Source organism: Fulvia fulva, chromosome 8, assembly GCF_020509005.1.
Source record: "Fulvia fulva chromosome 8, complete sequence".
Classification (NCBI taxonomy): domain Eukaryota; kingdom Fungi; phylum Ascomycota; class Dothideomycetes; order Mycosphaerellales; family Mycosphaerellaceae; genus Fulvia; species Fulvia fulva.
The window spans coordinates 141,029-159,407 of record NC_063019.1 but is presented as its reverse complement, the minus strand read 5'-3'; the positions used below and the strand labels follow the sequence as shown (position 1 = coordinate 159,407).

Sequence of the window (18,379 nt, the reverse complement as noted above, 5' to 3'; positions counted from 1 at the left end):
GACATGGACTCTTGTAACATTGACTTGGGCAGTGAATAACTCACTACAGAACACAGTGTTGACTTTCAACTCCGGCAGCGGCCATGTCAGACCCCAGCACCCGACCCCAACGCCCGGGGCACAAGGTGGTCTCTATAAACTCACAATCCACGCCCGTCGCCCGCGAAGATATCTCAGAAGAAGGATTCCATACCTATTGGACGCATTCTCATCTCATGCTCCCGGGATTAGCGCGTTTTTGAGGGAGGATGGGGTTGTGGGGTATACGCAGGTTCGCCTTTTCGCCCTAGATCTCGTTGAATGGAGGACCATGGCTTATGTTTGAACAGTATCACACTCCCTCCTGGATTCGCGATGAGATGAAGGTGCAATTGAAAAAGCAGGTGTAGCAAGACCGCTGAAGCCGCAGCTTGTGATGTGCCATCAGTCCATGGTCGAGCCCTTGCTTCCATCAACCAGATCGGGCGCCTCTTCAGAGCGCCCTAAGCCTGGAAACGAAAAAGCGGCAGCCCATCGAAGAACGAAGCTGATGTTGTCTCGTCGTTGTTGGTGTTGATAATGCTGGCCAGACCAGAACGCGAGGAGAAGAGGGAGGAGTAGAGTTGCCAAAAGAGATAGTCTCAGCCCCGGCAGCTGAGTTCATGATGTCTTGCCCTGACTACCAGCGATTGGCTAGATGCGTTATGTTTTACATATCCGAAGACAGATCTGCCGGACCGCGCGAAGCATAAATGATTGGAGATCTGGACTTTGTGCTGCGCTGTTGCAATGTGCTCGTGTAAGTGACTAGCATCTGGGAGACTGAGCGGAGCCATATCTGTAGCATGAAGGTCTGAGATGTCATGTAGCAAGTGAAAGGAGAAGAACCGCTCTCTGGCGTGGAAATAAAAGCAAGAGGTTGGTCAAAGTTCCAGGGAAGTAGTGTCGCTTGATTACAGATATCAAAAGTCCTGGGACTGCTTTCGCCAAATGTCGTGTCAGTGGTCGTCGTTCTGAGCCCTACATGTCTACAAACGGATGAACCCAATACCCTGCACATCTGATAGCCTGCGAAAACATATCGTGCAACCCCGAGCCGGTGCCCTACAAGCAGTGAGCTAGGGCTCAGCACGTCCAGGCTTCGACAACATGGAAGGTGAGAAGCATCTCGCATCAATCCAGCCTGTCTTCGGCCACTGCTTTATTCAACATGTCACGCCACTTGCCCTCGATGAGGGCTTCCGCTAACTGCCCTGCACCTGTACAGTCGTGTCATCGTATCCCTACGTTGGCCCTCCAGGTCCTGCCATCATGCAGGATGGAGGCCCTGCACGAGGAGGTGGCCGCAGCGGTGACCGTCTGACCAAGAGACGCCGTATTGACGATACCGGTGGAGATGCTGCCCCAACCAACCCGGAGGCCTTTGAGCAGTGGGACAATGATGCACAGAACCGGGCGTCGCAGCAGTATATTTCAGGTCAGGATGGAGCGTCCTTGAGCACCGGCCAAGCAGATTTCAGTAATCCGGCTGCGGCACCAGGAGCCCTGAGTACGACGGAGGGCTCGTCCTGGCAGCCTCCGGACACGACTGCGTACCCCGATCTTGCGTCTTATCAGCAGCAGCCCTACTTTTACGGGCAGAATAACACTGCTGCTGCTGGCTACAACGCCAACTGGGCACACGCCACAACTCAGGCCTATGGTGCTACTTATGTGGGCTACTCCGTGAATGGACAGACTGCTACTGCGAGCATGCCCTTCTTTCCTCCCTCAACTGCGAATGTTGGCGACCCTGCCGATGGGCTTGACGGCGCCACTGCTTTCAACTATCCGGACGTCGAACATGCCTCGCAGTATGCATCGTATACCCAACCCAGCGCCACGGCAGCGTTGGCTCAGCGGGAAGCGGCCAAGTCATCGGCATACTACTTTGATGATGCGAGCATGCACTTGAAGATCCAGAGTCTTCCAATACTGGACAACTTAGTATGTTTTATTGCTTGCGATTCTATGACCTCATACACTAATATTTCCTAGGCGACCCAGCTCATTCACACCATTTCAAAAGCCAGCTTTCCACAAATCCAGGATCTGATGCGAGGAGCCGACAACGAGGACAGCCAAGCATACAAAACATTGAAGAACCTCTTCGACCAGACACGGAAAGTGTACAGCAGGGAGACACCTTTCATCGATGCCATTGCCATACAAATGTTCCAACCCAACCAGCAGGAGATCATTCGGAAAGCCAACATCGCCACCTTTATCTCTAGCATCCTGGGCGCGCACGATGTCAGTTTCTTCCACCTCAATGAGTTCTTCATGGAGACTTTCGTACCTCTGGGTCATCGTCTGCTTAAGTGGCAGGGTGCGATTTACTTGGAACTGAAGACGCAAATTTACATTTCAGCATTGATGAACAGTGACGGCAGTCCTGAGGCAATGCTGGATGAGCTCTTTCCACCTGATCTTGACGCTCAGATCCTGACAAGACATCCGGATGCACCAAGCTTGTCGCCCAGCGAGCAAGATTTCATTGATCGCAGCAGAGCTAGGAAGAGCTACCTACTGGCGGAGCCCTCTTCAGACGAGGCATTGAAGGAATTGCCGAAGAAGTATCAATGGAACGACTTTGTCCGCGAGTTCGCCTCCTGCATCTCCAAGAACGTTGACGGAATCATGAACGTACCTGTACGATCCCAAGCTGGTGGCGCAGCGAACAAGAATGTAGTTCAAGACATCGTGGTCGGTGCCAATGGTGCCTCCGGCGTGGCCATCCCAGGCGTGTCATCAACTGGCAACAAGTCCAGTGGATCTGCCAACAGATCAGCCCCAGCAGCATCAACAATACGACAGCCCTGGACGAAGCCCGAAGAAGACGCACTACTCGCTGGTCTCGAGCGTGTCAACGGACCGCATTGGTCCCAGATCCTCGCACTCTATGGTCGTGGTGGCTCAGTCAGTGAGGTACTGAAAGACCGCAATCAAGTGCAGCTCAAGGACAAGGCTAGAAACTTGAAATTGTGGTACCTCAAGACTGGCAAAGAAGTGCCACCGTCGTTGCGGGGTGTTACTGGTGAGCTCAGGAAGCGAGGCGGTGCGAGAGCGAGGGCTGCGTTGGGGATGATGGATGAGGAGACGAATCATGATGGCGGCGGTGGCGGGCAGGATGATGATGGGGATGGGGATGGTGGTGGTGATACGGGCGTGGATAAGAATACGACTACGAGGTCTGGGAGGAGTTCGAAGAAGAAGGGGAAACGTTAGGGATGTTTTTTGTGCTTTGAAAAAGAACGGCTTGGATGGTTTTGTACCTTGGACAGATCCATGTGGAGGTCTTTGTAGGGTCTTATTCGTTGTTGTTTGATGAGCGGGACTGAGCGAGAGGCAAAGCTAGCCCGGATATTAGTGATACCATAGGTCGAGATTGGAGTCTGGTGTACTAGGTTTGTGATCTTGTCATGATGAACTTTCTGGTTTGGGTCGTATAGTAAGATTTAACATTGGACTTGATACCGCTTCTGCATTTCCTTCGTGCCCTTGACCTGTTACTTGCTTACGATCAGCAGCAGAAGTACCGTCTTCACTCTGATCAAGCCTCTGCCTCGTCTTGGCAATATTCGTCGTCTTTCCTTTGCGTTTCATATCATTAAGATGGTCCTCCACTACTTTTCTGATATTTTCGTATGGAGGGGTTCCTTCGCCGAAGGTTGTGGCTGCGTTGTGGAGGTTACGAAGAAGCTTTCAGAGTCAGTTGATGTTGTTCGATATTAGGAGTAGGTTTAGTGTGGCATACGATTAAGAGGAGTTCATCGTCGAAATCTGCCATGTCTGGAACCGGCTTAGTAGATGATGATGATGATGGCTTGGATTTTGGCCTTTTGGAGACGCGGCTCTTGTCTCGGAGCATGGAGGTGTAGGTCATTGTGAAAGGTGATGTGGATTGTGGTGAGGAAGGTGGGTGTGGGAAGAGGGAGATGGATGCATGGATGGGTGGGTGAGAGCAGGGGTGGTGATTTGTTCGGTTAGATCCGCTGCTAGCGGAAGTCTTGGAAACTGTCAAGTTTTGGAAAGGTTGTTGAACAAGAGATGTTTTGCGCCTGCCTGCTTGTGACCCCAAGAGAGCACGACATTGAGAGTGACTGAGTGTCGCAGCGCGCCGATCCGCATTCCGGACCAAATATGGACGCCTGAAACAACTCCTCCTTCCCATCAACACCTCCTTCCCATCAACACTTCATCAACAACCCACCATGTCCATACACCTCGAAGAACAGCAAGGCATCCGCCTCGCCATCGAAGGCTGCGGCCACGGCACGCTCCACGCCATCTACGCCTCCATCACAGAAGCCTGCAAACAAAAGCAATGGCCCGGCGTCGACCTTCTCATCATCGGCGGCGACTTCCAATCAGTCCGCAATGCCTTCGACCTCAACTGCGTCTCAATGCCGGCCAAGTACCGCGAAATGTGTGACTTTCACGAATACTACTCTGGCCAGCGGACTGCACCCTACTTGACGATCTTCGTGGGAGGCAACCACGAAGCATCGAATTACCTCTTTGAGTTGTATTACGGTGGATGGGTCGTGCCGAATATCTACTACATGGGCGCTGCCAACGTCCTCCGACTGGGCGACTTGCGCATCGCGGGGTTGAGTGGGATCTGGAAAGGTTTCGATTACCGCAAACCGCATTTCGAAAGGTTACCGTATAATGAGAGTGATGTGAAGAGTATCTACCACGTGCGCGAGATGGATGTGAGGAAGTTACTGCAGGTGCGCACGCAGGTTGATGTGGGGATCAGTCATGATTGGCCGCAGGGCGTGGAGTGGAAGGGGAATTGGAGGCAGTTGTTTAGGTTCAAGAAGCATTTTGAGGAGGATGCGAGGAGTGGTAGGTTGGGGAGTGTGGCGGCTAAGCAGGTGCTGGAGAGGCTGAGGCCGAGGTTTTGGTTTAGTGCGCATTTGCATTGTAAGTTTGCCGCGAAGGTGGCGCATGAAGGACGGCAGGAGGGGAGGAAAGAGGGGACGGCGGGCAATGGGGCGACAAAGGGAGCGAAGAATGGGGATGAGATTGAGCTTGATGATGATCTGAATGGTGGTGCGGTGGCGGAGCCTATGAAGAACGCAGATGAGATTGACCTCGATATGGATGACGACGATGATACTCCAGCGACAAGCGAAGTCAAGCAGGGGTTGAGCACAACTCCAGCGGCTGCCGTGACAACTGCGCCCGCAAATGCTGACGAGATGGACCTGGAACTCGACAAGGACGAGGCGCCGAGCGCTGTCCCAACCACAGCCACCACATCACAGACCAACAACAACGTCCAATCCAGTACTGCAATATCCGAGCCATCCAATACACTCGCAGACGCTCGTGCGGCTCTTCCAGCAGCTTTCGCACCAAGAAAGGCGCCCGAGCCTATCGAGCATCCTCCTGAGATCACCAACCAAGAAACCAGCTTCCTCGCGCTCGACAAGTGTCTACCAAATCGACACTTTCTGCAGCTACTTTCTGTTCCGACCACTCCAGAAATCGACCAGCGCCGCCCGCTCAAACTCGAATACGACCGCGAATGGCTCGCCATAACCCGAGCCTTCGCACTCAGCGAACCCACTCCCTTCGGCGACTCAGACGCTCGAGTCCCTCAAGCCAAAGCCCAATCAGAATACCACTCCCTCATCCAAGAACAAAGCAAATGGATAGACGAGCACCTCAGCGACTCTGATCTCACCATCCCAGAGAATTTCCAGATCCTGGCACCAGTGTACGACGGCGGCAATTTCCAGCATCCGCAGTATCAGCAGGTGCGAGAGTACCCCAACCCGCAGACGGCGCAGTTCTGTCAGATGTTGCAGATTCTTAACACGCATGAGATTGGTGAGGATGAAATTAATGAGAGGCTTGCTGTGGGTCCTAGGCCGGAGCCGGAGATGCATATGCAGGGTGGCTTTAGGGGTAGGGGAGGGTTTGATCGAGGGAGGGGGAGGGGTGGAAGAGGGGCAAGAGGCGGGAGGGGGAGAGGTGGTGGGAGGGGTAGGGGACGAGGGAGGGGAGGATGAAGACGGGGACTGCGCCTACAGCTACAGATCCACGTGCGTGGAACTGAAGCCCCATGGAAGGATACAGCGCTCGAGGGTCACACATCATGCTGCCATTGACTGAGACTCCGTCCTCTTCTGCGACACAATCTATATGCTCCTACCTGCGATTTGGCGCTGGCTCCGTTCTCTAAAGCTTTCCTGAATTCTGCCATCGACCACGCGTATCACTCATCGAGACGAGTGCACGACCTCCGAATCCAGATATCCCGCTCACATACGTGGGCCTTCGCGGTCGAGAACGTCCCGTATTGTCATGCGATGCTTGTACCACTCTCCCGCGGACAGATCATGTCTCTGTTCACACCGCATGCACTGAACGACGGCGCTTCGTGCAGTGCGCAGCGTGGAGATACTGAAGTGCTGATCGCAGCCGTCGGTGGGACACTTGAAGATCGTGTGCTCGCTATTCGGCGGAGGAATACACCTCACCACACGTAGGATGTCGAGCATGAAGGCGGGCACATCCAGCATCCACTCGTCCTTCGATCGCTCGAGAGGGAAGGAACGGATGGACCGAGCTAGGGTGTCCTGTAGAATGATCTCGCGGATGGTGTTGTTGGCGTCGGACATGCCGGAGTATACTAGGTTGACTGCGGTCTTGAAGTCGTTGTGCGAGTCGCCGTTTTTGAGGTGTTTGCGGAACTGGTCTGCGGCGTAGGATTGTAGTGCTTCCATCAAGTACTTCTCGCCGATGGCGAACATGCGCGCATCGAAGGTGAGTGGTGACTCGCGGGGTGCTGGGTACTCGAGTGTGTAGCAGAAATTAAGCATGGCTTCGACTTCGTCGAGGTCGTCGTCGGGTAACTCGATGGTAGAGGCTCCTGATTCCTGGACATGTGTGTTAGTTGAAAACTCACCCGTGGCGGGACCGATACAGACGAATCTGCGCGCTTACCTTGAACCCGCCTGCGCATGCTTTGAGAAACCAGTCCGAGTGCGCGGCGACTACAGTGCGATGGACATTGATCTCTGTCTCACCGCACTTGATGGTGAGGTCGCAGAGCTGATCCTGTTCGCGTAGCCTAATCGAGTCAGTATATGTAGGCAGCGCGAAGGACGTGTTACTTACTTGGTGAGCTTGAGCAGGATGTTTGCTTGCTGCAGCTGCTTGTCGAAGTCGGTGGAAGCCATGTTGACTGCTCGATGTGGTGTCACGAGAGGAAGAGCTGGAATGAGATTTGCGAGGGAAATACTTTTCGGGAACCATATCCGAGCTTTCGGTTGCCTTGATCACATGCAAATCTAGGACAGCCAATCATTGAACTTGCTAGAATTTGTGACTCGAATCTATGGACAATGCTCGATGTACAGACCCTTTCATGGTATCGCAAAACGCCCAGCTGCCAGATCGAACATTGACCTGATGTGCCTCCGCCAAGCGCTTCCATCCATGATGATCCAAGTTGTACAGACCCTCAAGCAGATCGCCCGCGATGAACATCCCACTCCCGCCCAAGCATAACGAAGTCTTCGGCCATCTTGCAGCACGTGTGATAGTACTTCTCTCCTGCATGCATCGCGGCATAGAACCACCGATCACAAGCGGTGCCGGGACAACTGTACACCCACTTCTTCGCCTGGTGCCACACGACCTTCGTCTTCGTCTTCGCCATAGCCCGCAAGCTGTCCGCGGCAAAACCTGGTACAGTGTCAAGCAACTTGCTCAACTCAACACTCCACGACTCTTCGAGCTGATCACCTCGCTTCACCATAGCCTCCACAACAATATCATGCAGAACCCTGTCAACATCACTCGTGGCGTTGTACACACTCTTGACAGCACTAATGAAGTCCGTCTCATCCAAAGTGTGCTCGAGGTGGTACTGGAAGCGATCTGCTACGAACTTCTAAAATGCGAAGATGGCGACGCTGAAGGTACTAGGTTTATCGTTGGCATTTTAGAGAGCGTCTTCCTATGTCAAGTCGTAGTAGAAGTCGATTATAGTAGTAATTTTATCTTCGTTACTATCGTAGAGATTGATAGACTAGAATCCTCTTAGACATTGTTCGCGACTTCTTGCTGCCTCAGCGCTTCGATAAGCCGTCGAGTGAAAGCCTGAACCTTTAGGTAGTCATCCGCATAGCAATCCCAAATTCGGATTTCGTCTGCTTCTCCGGGATCATAATCAGGTGCAAGGAGCCCATGTTCGTCAGATCTTTGTAGTGGCGGAGCGACGACCAAAGCACGACCGGAGATGCGCTCGTCGGTTACCAGTCGCGTCGCCGCTTCGACAACATCATGCATTTCCGCCAACTTTGTGCCTTCGAGTAGTGGCTTGATATGAGACGCCACCAAATCGCTTTCCACAAAGTAGGAGCACAAAAGCGTGACCCTTATCCCAGACAGGAAACTCGTTGCCCTCAACGACCGAAAGATGCCGAGAACAGCGTGTTTGGAACCAGTGTATTGAGGTCTTCCAACCACTGGTGCCAAAGAAGCGATAGAGCCCACCAAAAGCAGGTGGCGATCGCGCAATGTATGAGTGCTGCCCGTTCGAGGCCCCGGCGAGTGCTCTGCTGACCATGGGTTACGCGACAAGTAGTAGGAAGCGAGATGGGCGGTGTAGAGGACGCCGATGTAGTTGACCATGGTGGTGTTGATGTCTGGGGGAGCATTGGGATCGGGTTCCTTTCTGGTTGGCACCCCAAAGACATCTGGACCGCCAGCACCAGCATTGGCAACAACTGTATCAATACCATGGTGAGGGCTCAGCCGAACGGCTTCTTGGAACAGGTGGACCTGCGACTCCCACTGAGCGACGTCGCACTCTACAAAAAAGGCAGCGTCGTCTCTTCCAAGGCTTTGTCGTATCTCGGCTACCAGTTGCGAGCCTTTCTCGACGTCGCGATCTCCAATGACCACCGTTGCGCCGGCCCCCGCCCATCTGCGCGCGAAACTGGATCCCAGCGCTCCCGCGCCGCCGGTGAGAAGAATGTGTCGACCCTTGAGCCAGTCATCCGAGAAGGCGTCCGAAAGCTCAAGATGCCCCGAAAGATGGATCACGCTTTCGAATGATGTTTCAGTGCTGGCCATGACCACTCCCCAACTTGCAGCTTGAAGGCGCTCTTTGCAGAAGGGAAATGGAGGGGCACGGCGTTCGATCACTCGTGATATTGCTGCGGTACTCTAGTCCTGACTTATCGCTAACCTTAACCCAATGTCGTGCTTGCTGGGATGGTTTGCAGAATATGTCGACGCTGGAAAGTGGCCAACAGCTAAACTATGACGATTCACGCTCGCAAGTCGATTCCAGGACGAAATCACGTTGCACCTGGCACAGCGCATCGAAGCCATCGCCGCTCAAGATGTCCATGTGATTCCTCCCGGGTGCTATGTACATTTTCTTGGGACCTCGCAAGCTTTCCACCATTGCAATCTGCTCTTCCGCTGGAGATAGGGTATCAAGTTCAGGAACGATAATGAGCGAAGGAGTGCTTTCCAGACGCGCAATCATCGAAAGCGGAGACCAGGTAATGATCTTGTAGTAAGACTGGATTGTCACACGATTCTCGTAGTTGACAGCACCCAGCTCCTTCAGTCTGCGCATGTAATCTGCTTCCGACGATTTGATACCGTTCGACATGCCTCCAGGGCGTTCGTGATTGATGTCCAGTACCGGCAGGTAATATGGATCGTTGCCTGCCAGTTGAGATTCTCGGTCCTGCATGGACTTGGCGAGGGCGATCTTGTATTTGTTCCAATCGCGATCGAACTTCAAGTTCGGGCACACAGCAACGACTGCTTTTGCTCGATGGTCGAGAGCTGCAGCGCAGAGCGCTGCAGTTCCGGCAAAGGACTGGCCCCAGAAGACGATCTGACCGGAGTCGACGATGGGATTGCTCTTGAGGAAGGTCAGAGCGTCCGAGTAGTCGGAAATTTGCTTGAGTGGATCGATGTCGTTCCGAGGAGAGCCTTCACTCTCCCCAAGATTGCGTGGGTCGTACGCAAAGGCTGTGATGCCAGCCCTTTGCAGATACTCGGCGACCTCTGGGACGAACATCTCCTTCACGCATCCCATCTTGGATCACATGGTCAGCTAGGGCACACTTGCAATGACTAGGTGAACTACTACACCCGGATTGATGATGACTGCGGGGCCGCGCTTTGCTGCAGGATAGAGGTTGCCGCATAGTCGCAAGCCGTCCAACGTTCGAAAGAATACCTTTTCGACTGGACGATGGGATGCGTCGGAATGCGACATTTGGTTTGTAGTTCGGTGTCGTTGTCAAACAGGATTTTCAGTAGACGATACACGATCGTTCTCCAGCACGAGGACACAATCGAGCAAGTAAATAGATTGCTTGTCAGCTATACACGGAAAAGGAGCTTGAGCTCTATTTGTTGCGTGATGGCGGAAGCCTAGTTAGTGAAGTTTATCAAAAATAGCGGTGTAGAGTCTGTTTAACTTATCTGTTTGTCTACTAGTCGATAACATATCAATAACTATATCGTGTAGTTAGCTTATAGACTAGCTAGTATATCGTTTAGTCGATATATCCACTATATATTAAGTACTTACCTAGGTCGTATTATAAGATATAACTATGGTATAAGCTAAAGGTAAGAAGTTTTAAGAAGTAGATTAAGAAGTATTCACTCGTAGCAGCTTATAAAGAATATTAAAGAAGTATATACTTATAGTAGAGCTAAAGGTAAGTATATATCGACTCAACGACCTACTAATACGTTATTTTTAATAGATACAATATATTAGGCTACTAGGGTAATTACTATTCGAAGTAAGGCCAACGCTATCCTAGTTATAACGTGGCGCTATATCGTCAAGGGAATAGCTATCGGTCGGGGCAAGCATTGTATCTTACTTTATTATATGTATTAGATACTAGGACTACCGTTCAGCGCCAGTGAGCCTCGTTGTCACGCCATAGCATGGATTCATGACGCAGTACAACTATACCGATGCTCGTATGAATTTCCCAGAGACTAAGACGACGCCAAACCTTAGTTATTAACAACACCTCCTGCACGTACATAGTTTGAACCCCGACGGTCGGAGACGGATCCCGCCTCGCACTGAATCTCATGAGCAGAGGAGCGAGCAACGCCATACATACTGCTCCGCTCCGCTTTGCTTCTGCCACTCTCTGCTCCATTGCTCCATGATCAGCCTATGTATGAACCCCGGTGACCTCCATCCGGATTCCTGGAGTGCCTTTACGCGGCCGCGGTGCCAGCCTGTCGCGATCGAAGGCGAAATGAGCACGAGGTGTCTCAAACATCTCATAGTCGAACCGCCGCACGAATGTAGCCAGTCCAAGGCATGCTTCTGCATGCGCCAGATGACGCCCAATGCAAGCTCGGGGACCGCGTCCGAAAACTACGAGGTGTCGGGAGAGTTGACTGCGAGACTCTTGACCATCCTGTGGAACGTCCTCTAGCCAACGTTCTGGTCGAAATTCGTGGCTTTGGTGGAAAATTGTCTCGTCATGGCAAACGTCATAAATGTCCATACCGATTTCTGTTCCGGCGTCTATCACAAACTGCCCGTACGTGATTGGCTGATCAAAGACCCGTATCAGACGCTGAGAGGCCCCGTATGACAACCGCATGGCTAGCATCAGGTCAGAGCTCATACTATGTCGTAGTGACTGTGCTGTGGACTGAGACATACCTTCATTCACACAACCTGCAAGGTAGGGAAGCTTCGCCAGAACATCCCAATGGGGGATGATATTTGGATCAGGTATTGCTCCCTTTAGCTCGGCCATAAGCTTAGCTTTCACCGAGGGCTGTTCCCAGAGAAAGTATAGCCCGATTGAGAGTGTACGCATCGTTGTCTCGGTTCCGACACCCAGAAGCCCAATTCCCTCGTCCTTGAGGCGCTCATCGGAGGTTTCGGATGATGGAAGGTCTGAGGTGAGCATAGTGCCAAAGATAGTGCCGGCGTGGTCCCCATCAGGGAGTCGACGAACGTTGGCCCTGATAGTCTGGATACGACTCAGGATGCCATTCTTCATGGCAACGGCTGGTCGCGCAGCCGGGTAGACTGCCAGTACAAACCACTGAGGAAGACTGAACAGAATGTTCTTCAGGATCGGGCACTGCGTGATCCAGTGCATTGGTTCGAGAAGTTCGTTCATTGCCTCTCTCAGCGGCGATCTGAATCTTGGCAGAGCAATCATGTTGTCATTGGTGGCGAACGAGTATCCTGAGATGATATCGGAAGTCCAGCAACTCCACATATCATCTGTGTAGAGTATCGCATCCGTTCCAAGGTACTCATCCCGCACTGTCTGGCATAAGCGATCTAGATGCTCCTGCATCTCGACACTCCGGTCAGAAATACGTTTTCTAGAGAAGAAGACTTCCAGAACGGCGCGACGTCGTGCGTGCAGCAGATGTTGCGATGTATCGAATATCGAAGTCTTGCAATCGAATCGATTGTTGAGCCTGTCCGCTTTTGCTTGAGGCTTATGCTGGTAGAGTTTGTCGTAAAACTCCGAGTCTCGAACGTGGACTTCATTGGGCGCGACACGAATGATGGGCCCGTAAACGTCGTGCCATTTTGAATACGCCCATCGAAATTGCCCTCCTTGCTCGTTGAAGCACTCGTAGTATGTTTCCACCCATCTCGTCATGGCCGCTAGCTTTGGACCTGGTATCTTGGCCAATGGGCTGAAGAAAAGATTGTACGCCACGCGCCAGATACCGTAGATCATGGCGGCGGCAGCTGCAACGCACAGGATATCATTTGGGTTGAATTGCTCGAGGGTCCAGATGTGGAAGGACATACTTGGCTGTGGTAGGTCGCAAGATATTCACTGAGCAGTAGTTGGACGAAACTTGCTAAGAGCGATCAATATCACGGACTTGATGCTAACCAGCTACTCAAAAGCGACTGGCGACATCGAAGCATTCATCCCGATCGATAGCAGCTTTTGCGTCTTGTGCGGCGGCTGCTGGTAAAGGTGCAATCGAGTGAAGGACAGGCACCGCAACGGCTGGACAGAATTCCATGATCGCACACAACATCAAACTTTTATGTTGTGCTTACATGTAGGGAGTCAGAGCTTAGGGTATGATGATCCCTGTACCTGCTAATGGAGAAATATGGCCATGTGCAGAGATCTGCACGGGCAAGTCCTGTATTTAAGCTTCGAAACGCGATTGATCCCTCCGGTGGCGGAATAAATACTCCTGCGCTAGCCGGACGTTCTGCGAGCTGGCCTGCACTTGGTCCTAGAACTAACAGAGCGGTGAATTACTCCGACAGGGACAATTATGTCAAGAATTACTACGACAGGGACCATTATGTATTTCTTACTCCGACAGGGACTTGCACGGTATCTATATTACTGCCATAGGGACCATTATCGCCAACGACACAAATGGAGTACTATAGCCAGGTAGAGCTTCCTATATCGCTTTAACCTGCTCACATGTTCTTGTAGAGCAGGTTAAAGCGATATAGGAGCAACAAATCAAGTAGTATAGGTAGGTAAAGGAGAGTTAATAGCTATGTCCGTATAACCGTACTTTACTTCGTTCTCTTATTACCTAGACCTTATCTAGTTATAGGCGCCTTCCCTATACGATTTAACCTGCTCTATAAGAACAGGTAAGCAGGTTATATAATATAGGAAAGTAGCATAATACATTTGATCGCCTAGCTTATAGCCCTCCCTCGGCGTTCTTATTCCTTAGACCTTATATAGTTATAGGCACTATGTCTAGTATGATTTTACCTGCTCACTTGTCCTTACGGATGTTGAAGTGAATGCCCGTATACTAGCGTATATAGTTACGTATAGCTACGGACTAGGGTTGTATCTCTACTATTAGACACCTAGTGACCTATAACAAATACTAACTATTAATCTATAACGCCCACCTAGAGCGGACCCTAAGCCAAGACACGAAGCAAGTACTCCTCGGCGACTTCAACCTCCACCACCCACAGTGGGGACTCGAATTCACTCCCCCGTACGCATTTCTAGGGGGGAAGCTACTAGACATAACCGCACGCTACGGAATGGCCTTAGTAACACTAAAGGGAATAGAGACGTAGAAGGCCCGTACTAGTGTAAGCACGATCGACCTATGCTTTCTATCACGAGAACTTGAAGAGAGACTAGTCCAATGCCGACCGAACTACGCGCTAGAAGCCTCCTCAGACCATATCCCTATCTAAACGACGCTAGGGGTGAAGGCGATAGAGGAGCTAGCAAACGAACTACGCCGTAACTGGAAGAAGGCACGCTGGGACGACATAAGAGGCTTCCTAATAGCGAACCTACCACAGCATAGAGAACTCGAGACGACAGCTCAGCTAGATCAAGCAGCGGAACAGATTACCTCGGTTATATGGCAAGCAGCGGAACAATACACGCCGTTACTCCGGCCCTCAACGCAGCAGAAGGCCTTCTAGACCCCTAAATGCTCTACGAAGGTAAGGGAGGCTAGAAGGGCAAGGCGACAGTGGACGAAGGAGCATACCTAAGAGACGTAGGAGCAATACTGCCACGCGACACAAGAGAAGAAGGCACAGATAAGACGCGATAAGCTGCAGGACTAGAGAGCGACGATCGGGCTCGTTACAGAAAACCCGGAATAGATATAGAGACTTGCCAAATGGGCACGACTACCTGAAGAGCAACAAGCCCCTCACTTCCCCCCAATCGTAGACCGCGAAGGGATTGCCTAGGCTACGCCCCGGGGCAAGGCAAAAGCGTTAGCCGACCATTTCTTTTCGACGTAAGTAGAGGCAGACCTTACGGACATCGACCCGAGCACATACCCGGAACCCCTAGACATAGATTAGGCGGTTAGCTCTAATACAGTAACAGGAGTCATAAGTAAGCTAAAGGGACGAAAAGCCCTAGGCCTAGACAGGATACCAAACGTACTGCTAAAAGAGTATAGAGAAGAGATCGCGCCGAGCCTTGCAAACCTATTTACCGCGTGCCTACGGCTAGGGTATCACCCGAAGCCGTACAGAGAGTCTATAACAGTAGTGCTACGCAAGCCATAGAAGGAAGACTATACTCAGCCCAAGTCGTACAGACCAATAGCACTTCTAAATACGATAGGGAAGGTCCTAGAAAAGATAGTAGCCTAGAGACTTACGCAGCTTGCCGAGGACAACTACGTACTCCTAGCAACATAGATAGGGGGAAGAAGCTAGCGATCGACACTAACAGCAATGGAGCTAATTACGGAGCAAATTCAGACCCTCTGGCACTACGGCAGGAACCGAGCGGCGTCCTTACTATCCCTCGACATCGTAGGGGCCTTCGACAACGTCTTATACCAAAGGCTAATACATATCCTACAGCAGAAAGGCATCCCCTAGTAGGCAACGTCGTTCGTCTTCTCCTTCCTCTAGGAACGGACGACATACCTAGTCCTAGGAAGGTACACGTCCGACCCGGTGAAGGCAGAGACTAGAATACCTTAGGGATCTACTCTCTCCCCTATCCTGTTTCTGATATTTATGTCGGATCTAATCCCCCTACTCACCTCTCCGCAAACCTCAGCATCGGGGTTCGTAGACGATACAAACATCCTAGCCTAGTCAGACTCGACAGAAGAGAACTGTCGCCTCCTTGAAGATAGGCACAAGAAATGCGAGGAGTAGGCAAAGAAGCATAGTGCCCGGTTCGCCCCTAAAAAGTACCAACTTATACACTTCAGTAAAGCGAGAACACACTATAATATGAAGGCGGCGGTAAGAATCCAAGGCTACGAGACCAAGCCATTAGCGGAGCTACGAGTACTAGGGATCTGGCTCGACCCGAAGCTAAGCTAGAATGTACAGATTAAGAAAGCCCAGAGTCGAGCGCAAGTCAATGAAGCCTCGATAAAGAGGCTTACGGCATCTATATAGGGAGCAACATTCGACAAGGCAAGAGTAATGTATAAGGCGATCGTTAGACCAGCTATATTGTACGGGGCACAGATTTAGGGAACAGGAGGCGCAGGCAAGCCGATCCCGAAACGGATAGAGCAACCCCTAAACAGGACATAGGTAGGCAACCTACGTAGGGTACTAGGCGCATACAAGACAACGTCAATAAGCACGGTAGAAATGGAGACAGGAATACCACTAATCGGCCAGTACATCCGGGGAATAAGAATTCAATACGCGGCAAAGACGACAGGTTACCTAGTACAAACCACGATCTAGGAGGCAAAGAATAAGATAGAAAGCCGCTACCGGAGAGGGGCAGGATATAGGACAAGCCAAAAAGAGGATGACCTTACTACCTTTACGGCCGTACAGACAAGCACCGAATGGCTAGCACGAAAGGAGGAGGAGCGTAGGACTCGCCAGGCCGGCGGGAGCAAGGCTAAGACCTAAAACCTAGCGGAACAGATAGCGAGCTGCCTATGGGAGCAGGACTGGAAAAGGAAGCCCCCTAAGACAACAGGCCCGATAGCGCTCCGAGCCTTCTAGAGACACAATTACCAGCTATATAGGGACCTGACAAGGGCCGAAGCAAGCATAGCGATCCAAATTAGGTCCGAACATATTGGATTAAGGGCCTACCTGTTCAGGAGACGCGCACTAGACATCTATAGCCCAGCCTGCCAGTGTGGCTACCTATCGCAAAACCTAGAACATATGCTACTACGATGCCCGCAGTAGGCGAGAGGCAGGGGAAATTGGAGGCACCAAGCGGGAAGGAGAGACTACAAGTCAATTATTAGGGACAAAGGCAACATTCGCCGAATCTCTCGGTAGATACTATAGCAGGGATACCTCTAGCAGTTTAGCCTCGCGAGCGAGACGGAGGAGTGGATAGACAAGAGGCGGAAGCGAGGGGGGTTACAGATAGGGTAGTCATTAGGGCAGGCCTATGACACTAGCGTACCCCTAATAAGGGAAATTTAAGACGACAACGAGGAGGAAAAGACAGGCGGGAAGGAGGAGGGGTTTTCACCAACACGGTTTCCCCTCTATATATACAAAAACAAGATAGCATAGCTGCATAGGCCAAAGGGCACTACAACAGCTTAATGAAATATCTATCTATCTATCTATTAATCTATAACTAATAGGTTATGAGCCCGGGGGGCGTTATCCGACACCTATAGATGTACTAGACACTACTAATACGTGCTACAGTACTGTAAATGACCTTTAGAGGTACTATCGTCGCCGCCGTAACGTTACTGTCGCTATCGTATATACGCTAAGGCCGGAAATCAGAATTTTTACTAGACCCTTCGAGCGACACGACCGTAGGCTACGGCTATACGACAAGCCCTATACATATATACACGATTAGCAATACTAGTTACACTACGTACTAAGGCCGACGCGCCTATAAATAAGCGGTGTCGTTATAGCTATCGCTAAATAAGGAGGTTGTTAAGGTATAGCATCTTAAAGGGAGTCAACAATTAGGAAGTGATCTAGCAGCCTAAGGCATCCACAATGACTTAGCTTATAGGGAGATACCTTCTCTCCCCTTTAGCTTAGATAGACATCTAACACAATCAATATATTGGTTCCTAATATATTGCTACATGCTCGTGCTATTAGTTAGTTAAAGATTGATCTCTTACTCCACTCCGCTACTATCTACCCGTACCTATTTAACAGGTTATAAGCCCGGGTTTGTATAGGAATAAGAGCAAACTATATCAGTATAGGTTACTTATATCCCTTGCTATTATAGTAGAAAACATCTGGGAATCAGAAGTCTACCCCGTCTATCCTATTAAGGAGCTTAGTTTAATCCTAAGTAATAGGTGACCTAGACAAGGACTCTATACGGCTTACTTAAAGCCAATACCTTAAAGATACTCTATAGGCAGAACTGTATCGAGATACTATTAAGAAGGACTTTAAGTAAGTCATTTGAAGCTCTACTAGGAGAGACAGACCTATGTCCTAGCCCCGAGACCTTATACCGCTCCTTCTTTACTTTACTAAGCAGGCCTTAGTATCCACACCTACGAACTTTCCTATTCTACACTAGAAGCCTTAGCAGGATCTAAGCCACTACCTTAGAACATACACACCTTGTTTTATTACATCCAATTTATTATAGATTTATACTAAGAGAAGATAGAGGAGAAGGGAGGCAAAATCCCAATTCTTAGGAGGGACAATTAGAAGAGATGGTTCAACCTTTAGAGATACAAGATAGAGAGCTAATTAGCATTCTTTGGAATTAATGACCTAATAGAAGTGTCTTTTAACAACATTAAGGGCAAGACTCTAAAACTCTAAGAAGAGGCTATAACTAAAGAGATCCTTAATACGCTAATATAGACAAGATACAATATAGTATACAACTTCAGTATCCTTAGTAGGATTATA

At 50.7% G+C, this 18,379-nt stretch overlaps 7 protein-coding genes across 7 annotated transcripts; 2 read left to right on the top strand and 5 right to left on the bottom strand.

Moving 5' to 3' along the window:
• Positions 1–1,128: 1,128 nt before the first annotated feature.
• CLAFUR5_10791 (Transcription factor) lies at positions 1,129–3,246 on the top strand (the record flags this gene model as incomplete). Its single annotated transcript, XM_047909939.1, has 3 exons — positions 1,129–1,135; positions 1,247–1,965; positions 2,017–3,246. The coding sequence occupies 3 exons, from the start codon at positions 1,129–1,131 to the stop codon at positions 3,244–3,246; spliced, it is 1,956 nt and encodes a 651-aa protein (XP_047765196.1).
• Positions 3,247–3,438: 192 nt separating this feature from the next.
• On the bottom strand, positions 3,439–4,192 carry CLAFUR5_10790 (uncharacterized protein; the record flags this gene model as incomplete). Its single annotated transcript, XM_047909938.1, has 2 exons — positions 3,439–3,720; positions 3,776–4,192. 2 exons carry the CDS (start codon positions 4,190–4,192, stop codon positions 3,439–3,441), a joined length of 699 nt encoding a protein of 232 aa, XP_047765197.1.
• Positions 4,193–4,232: 40 nt separating this feature from the next.
• CLAFUR5_10789 (Lariat debranching enzyme) lies at positions 4,233–6,044 on the top strand (the record flags this gene model as incomplete). The annotated part of the gene is made up of 1 exon (XM_047909937.1): positions 4,233–6,044. One exon carries the CDS (start codon positions 4,233–4,235, stop codon positions 6,042–6,044), a length of 1,812 nt encoding a protein of 603 aa, XP_047765504.1.
• Positions 6,045–6,296: 252 nt separating this feature from the next.
• CLAFUR5_10788 (uncharacterized protein) lies at positions 6,297–7,217 on the bottom strand (the record flags this gene model as incomplete). Its single annotated transcript, XM_047909936.1, has 3 exons — positions 6,297–6,914; positions 6,982–7,108; positions 7,156–7,217. 3 exons carry the CDS (start codon positions 7,215–7,217, stop codon positions 6,297–6,299), a joined length of 807 nt encoding a protein of 268 aa, XP_047765671.1.
• Positions 7,218–8,082: 865 nt separating this feature from the next.
• On the bottom strand, positions 8,083–9,120 carry CLAFUR5_10787 (5'-hydroxyaverantin dehydrogenase; the record flags this gene model as incomplete). The annotated part of the gene is made up of 1 exon (XM_047909935.1): positions 8,083–9,120. The coding sequence occupies one exon, from the start codon at positions 9,118–9,120 to the stop codon at positions 8,083–8,085; it is 1,038 nt and encodes a 345-aa protein (XP_047765675.1).
• Positions 9,121–9,307: 187 nt separating this feature from the next.
• On the bottom strand, positions 9,308–10,288 carry CLAFUR5_10786 (Thiohydrolase; the record flags this gene model as incomplete). The annotated part of the gene is made up of 2 exons (XM_047909934.1): positions 9,308–10,105; positions 10,160–10,288. The coding sequence occupies 2 exons, from the start codon at positions 10,286–10,288 to the stop codon at positions 9,308–9,310; spliced, it is 927 nt and encodes a 308-aa protein (XP_047765674.1).
• Positions 10,289–11,216: 928 nt separating this feature from the next.
• CLAFUR5_10785 (Cytochrome P450 monooxygenase) lies at positions 11,217–12,839 on the bottom strand (the record flags this gene model as incomplete). Its single annotated transcript, XM_047909933.1, has 2 exons — positions 11,217–11,659; positions 11,720–12,839. The coding sequence occupies 2 exons, from the start codon at positions 12,837–12,839 to the stop codon at positions 11,217–11,219; spliced, it is 1,563 nt and encodes a 520-aa protein (XP_047765673.1).
• Positions 12,840–18,379: the final 5,540 nt, after the last annotated feature.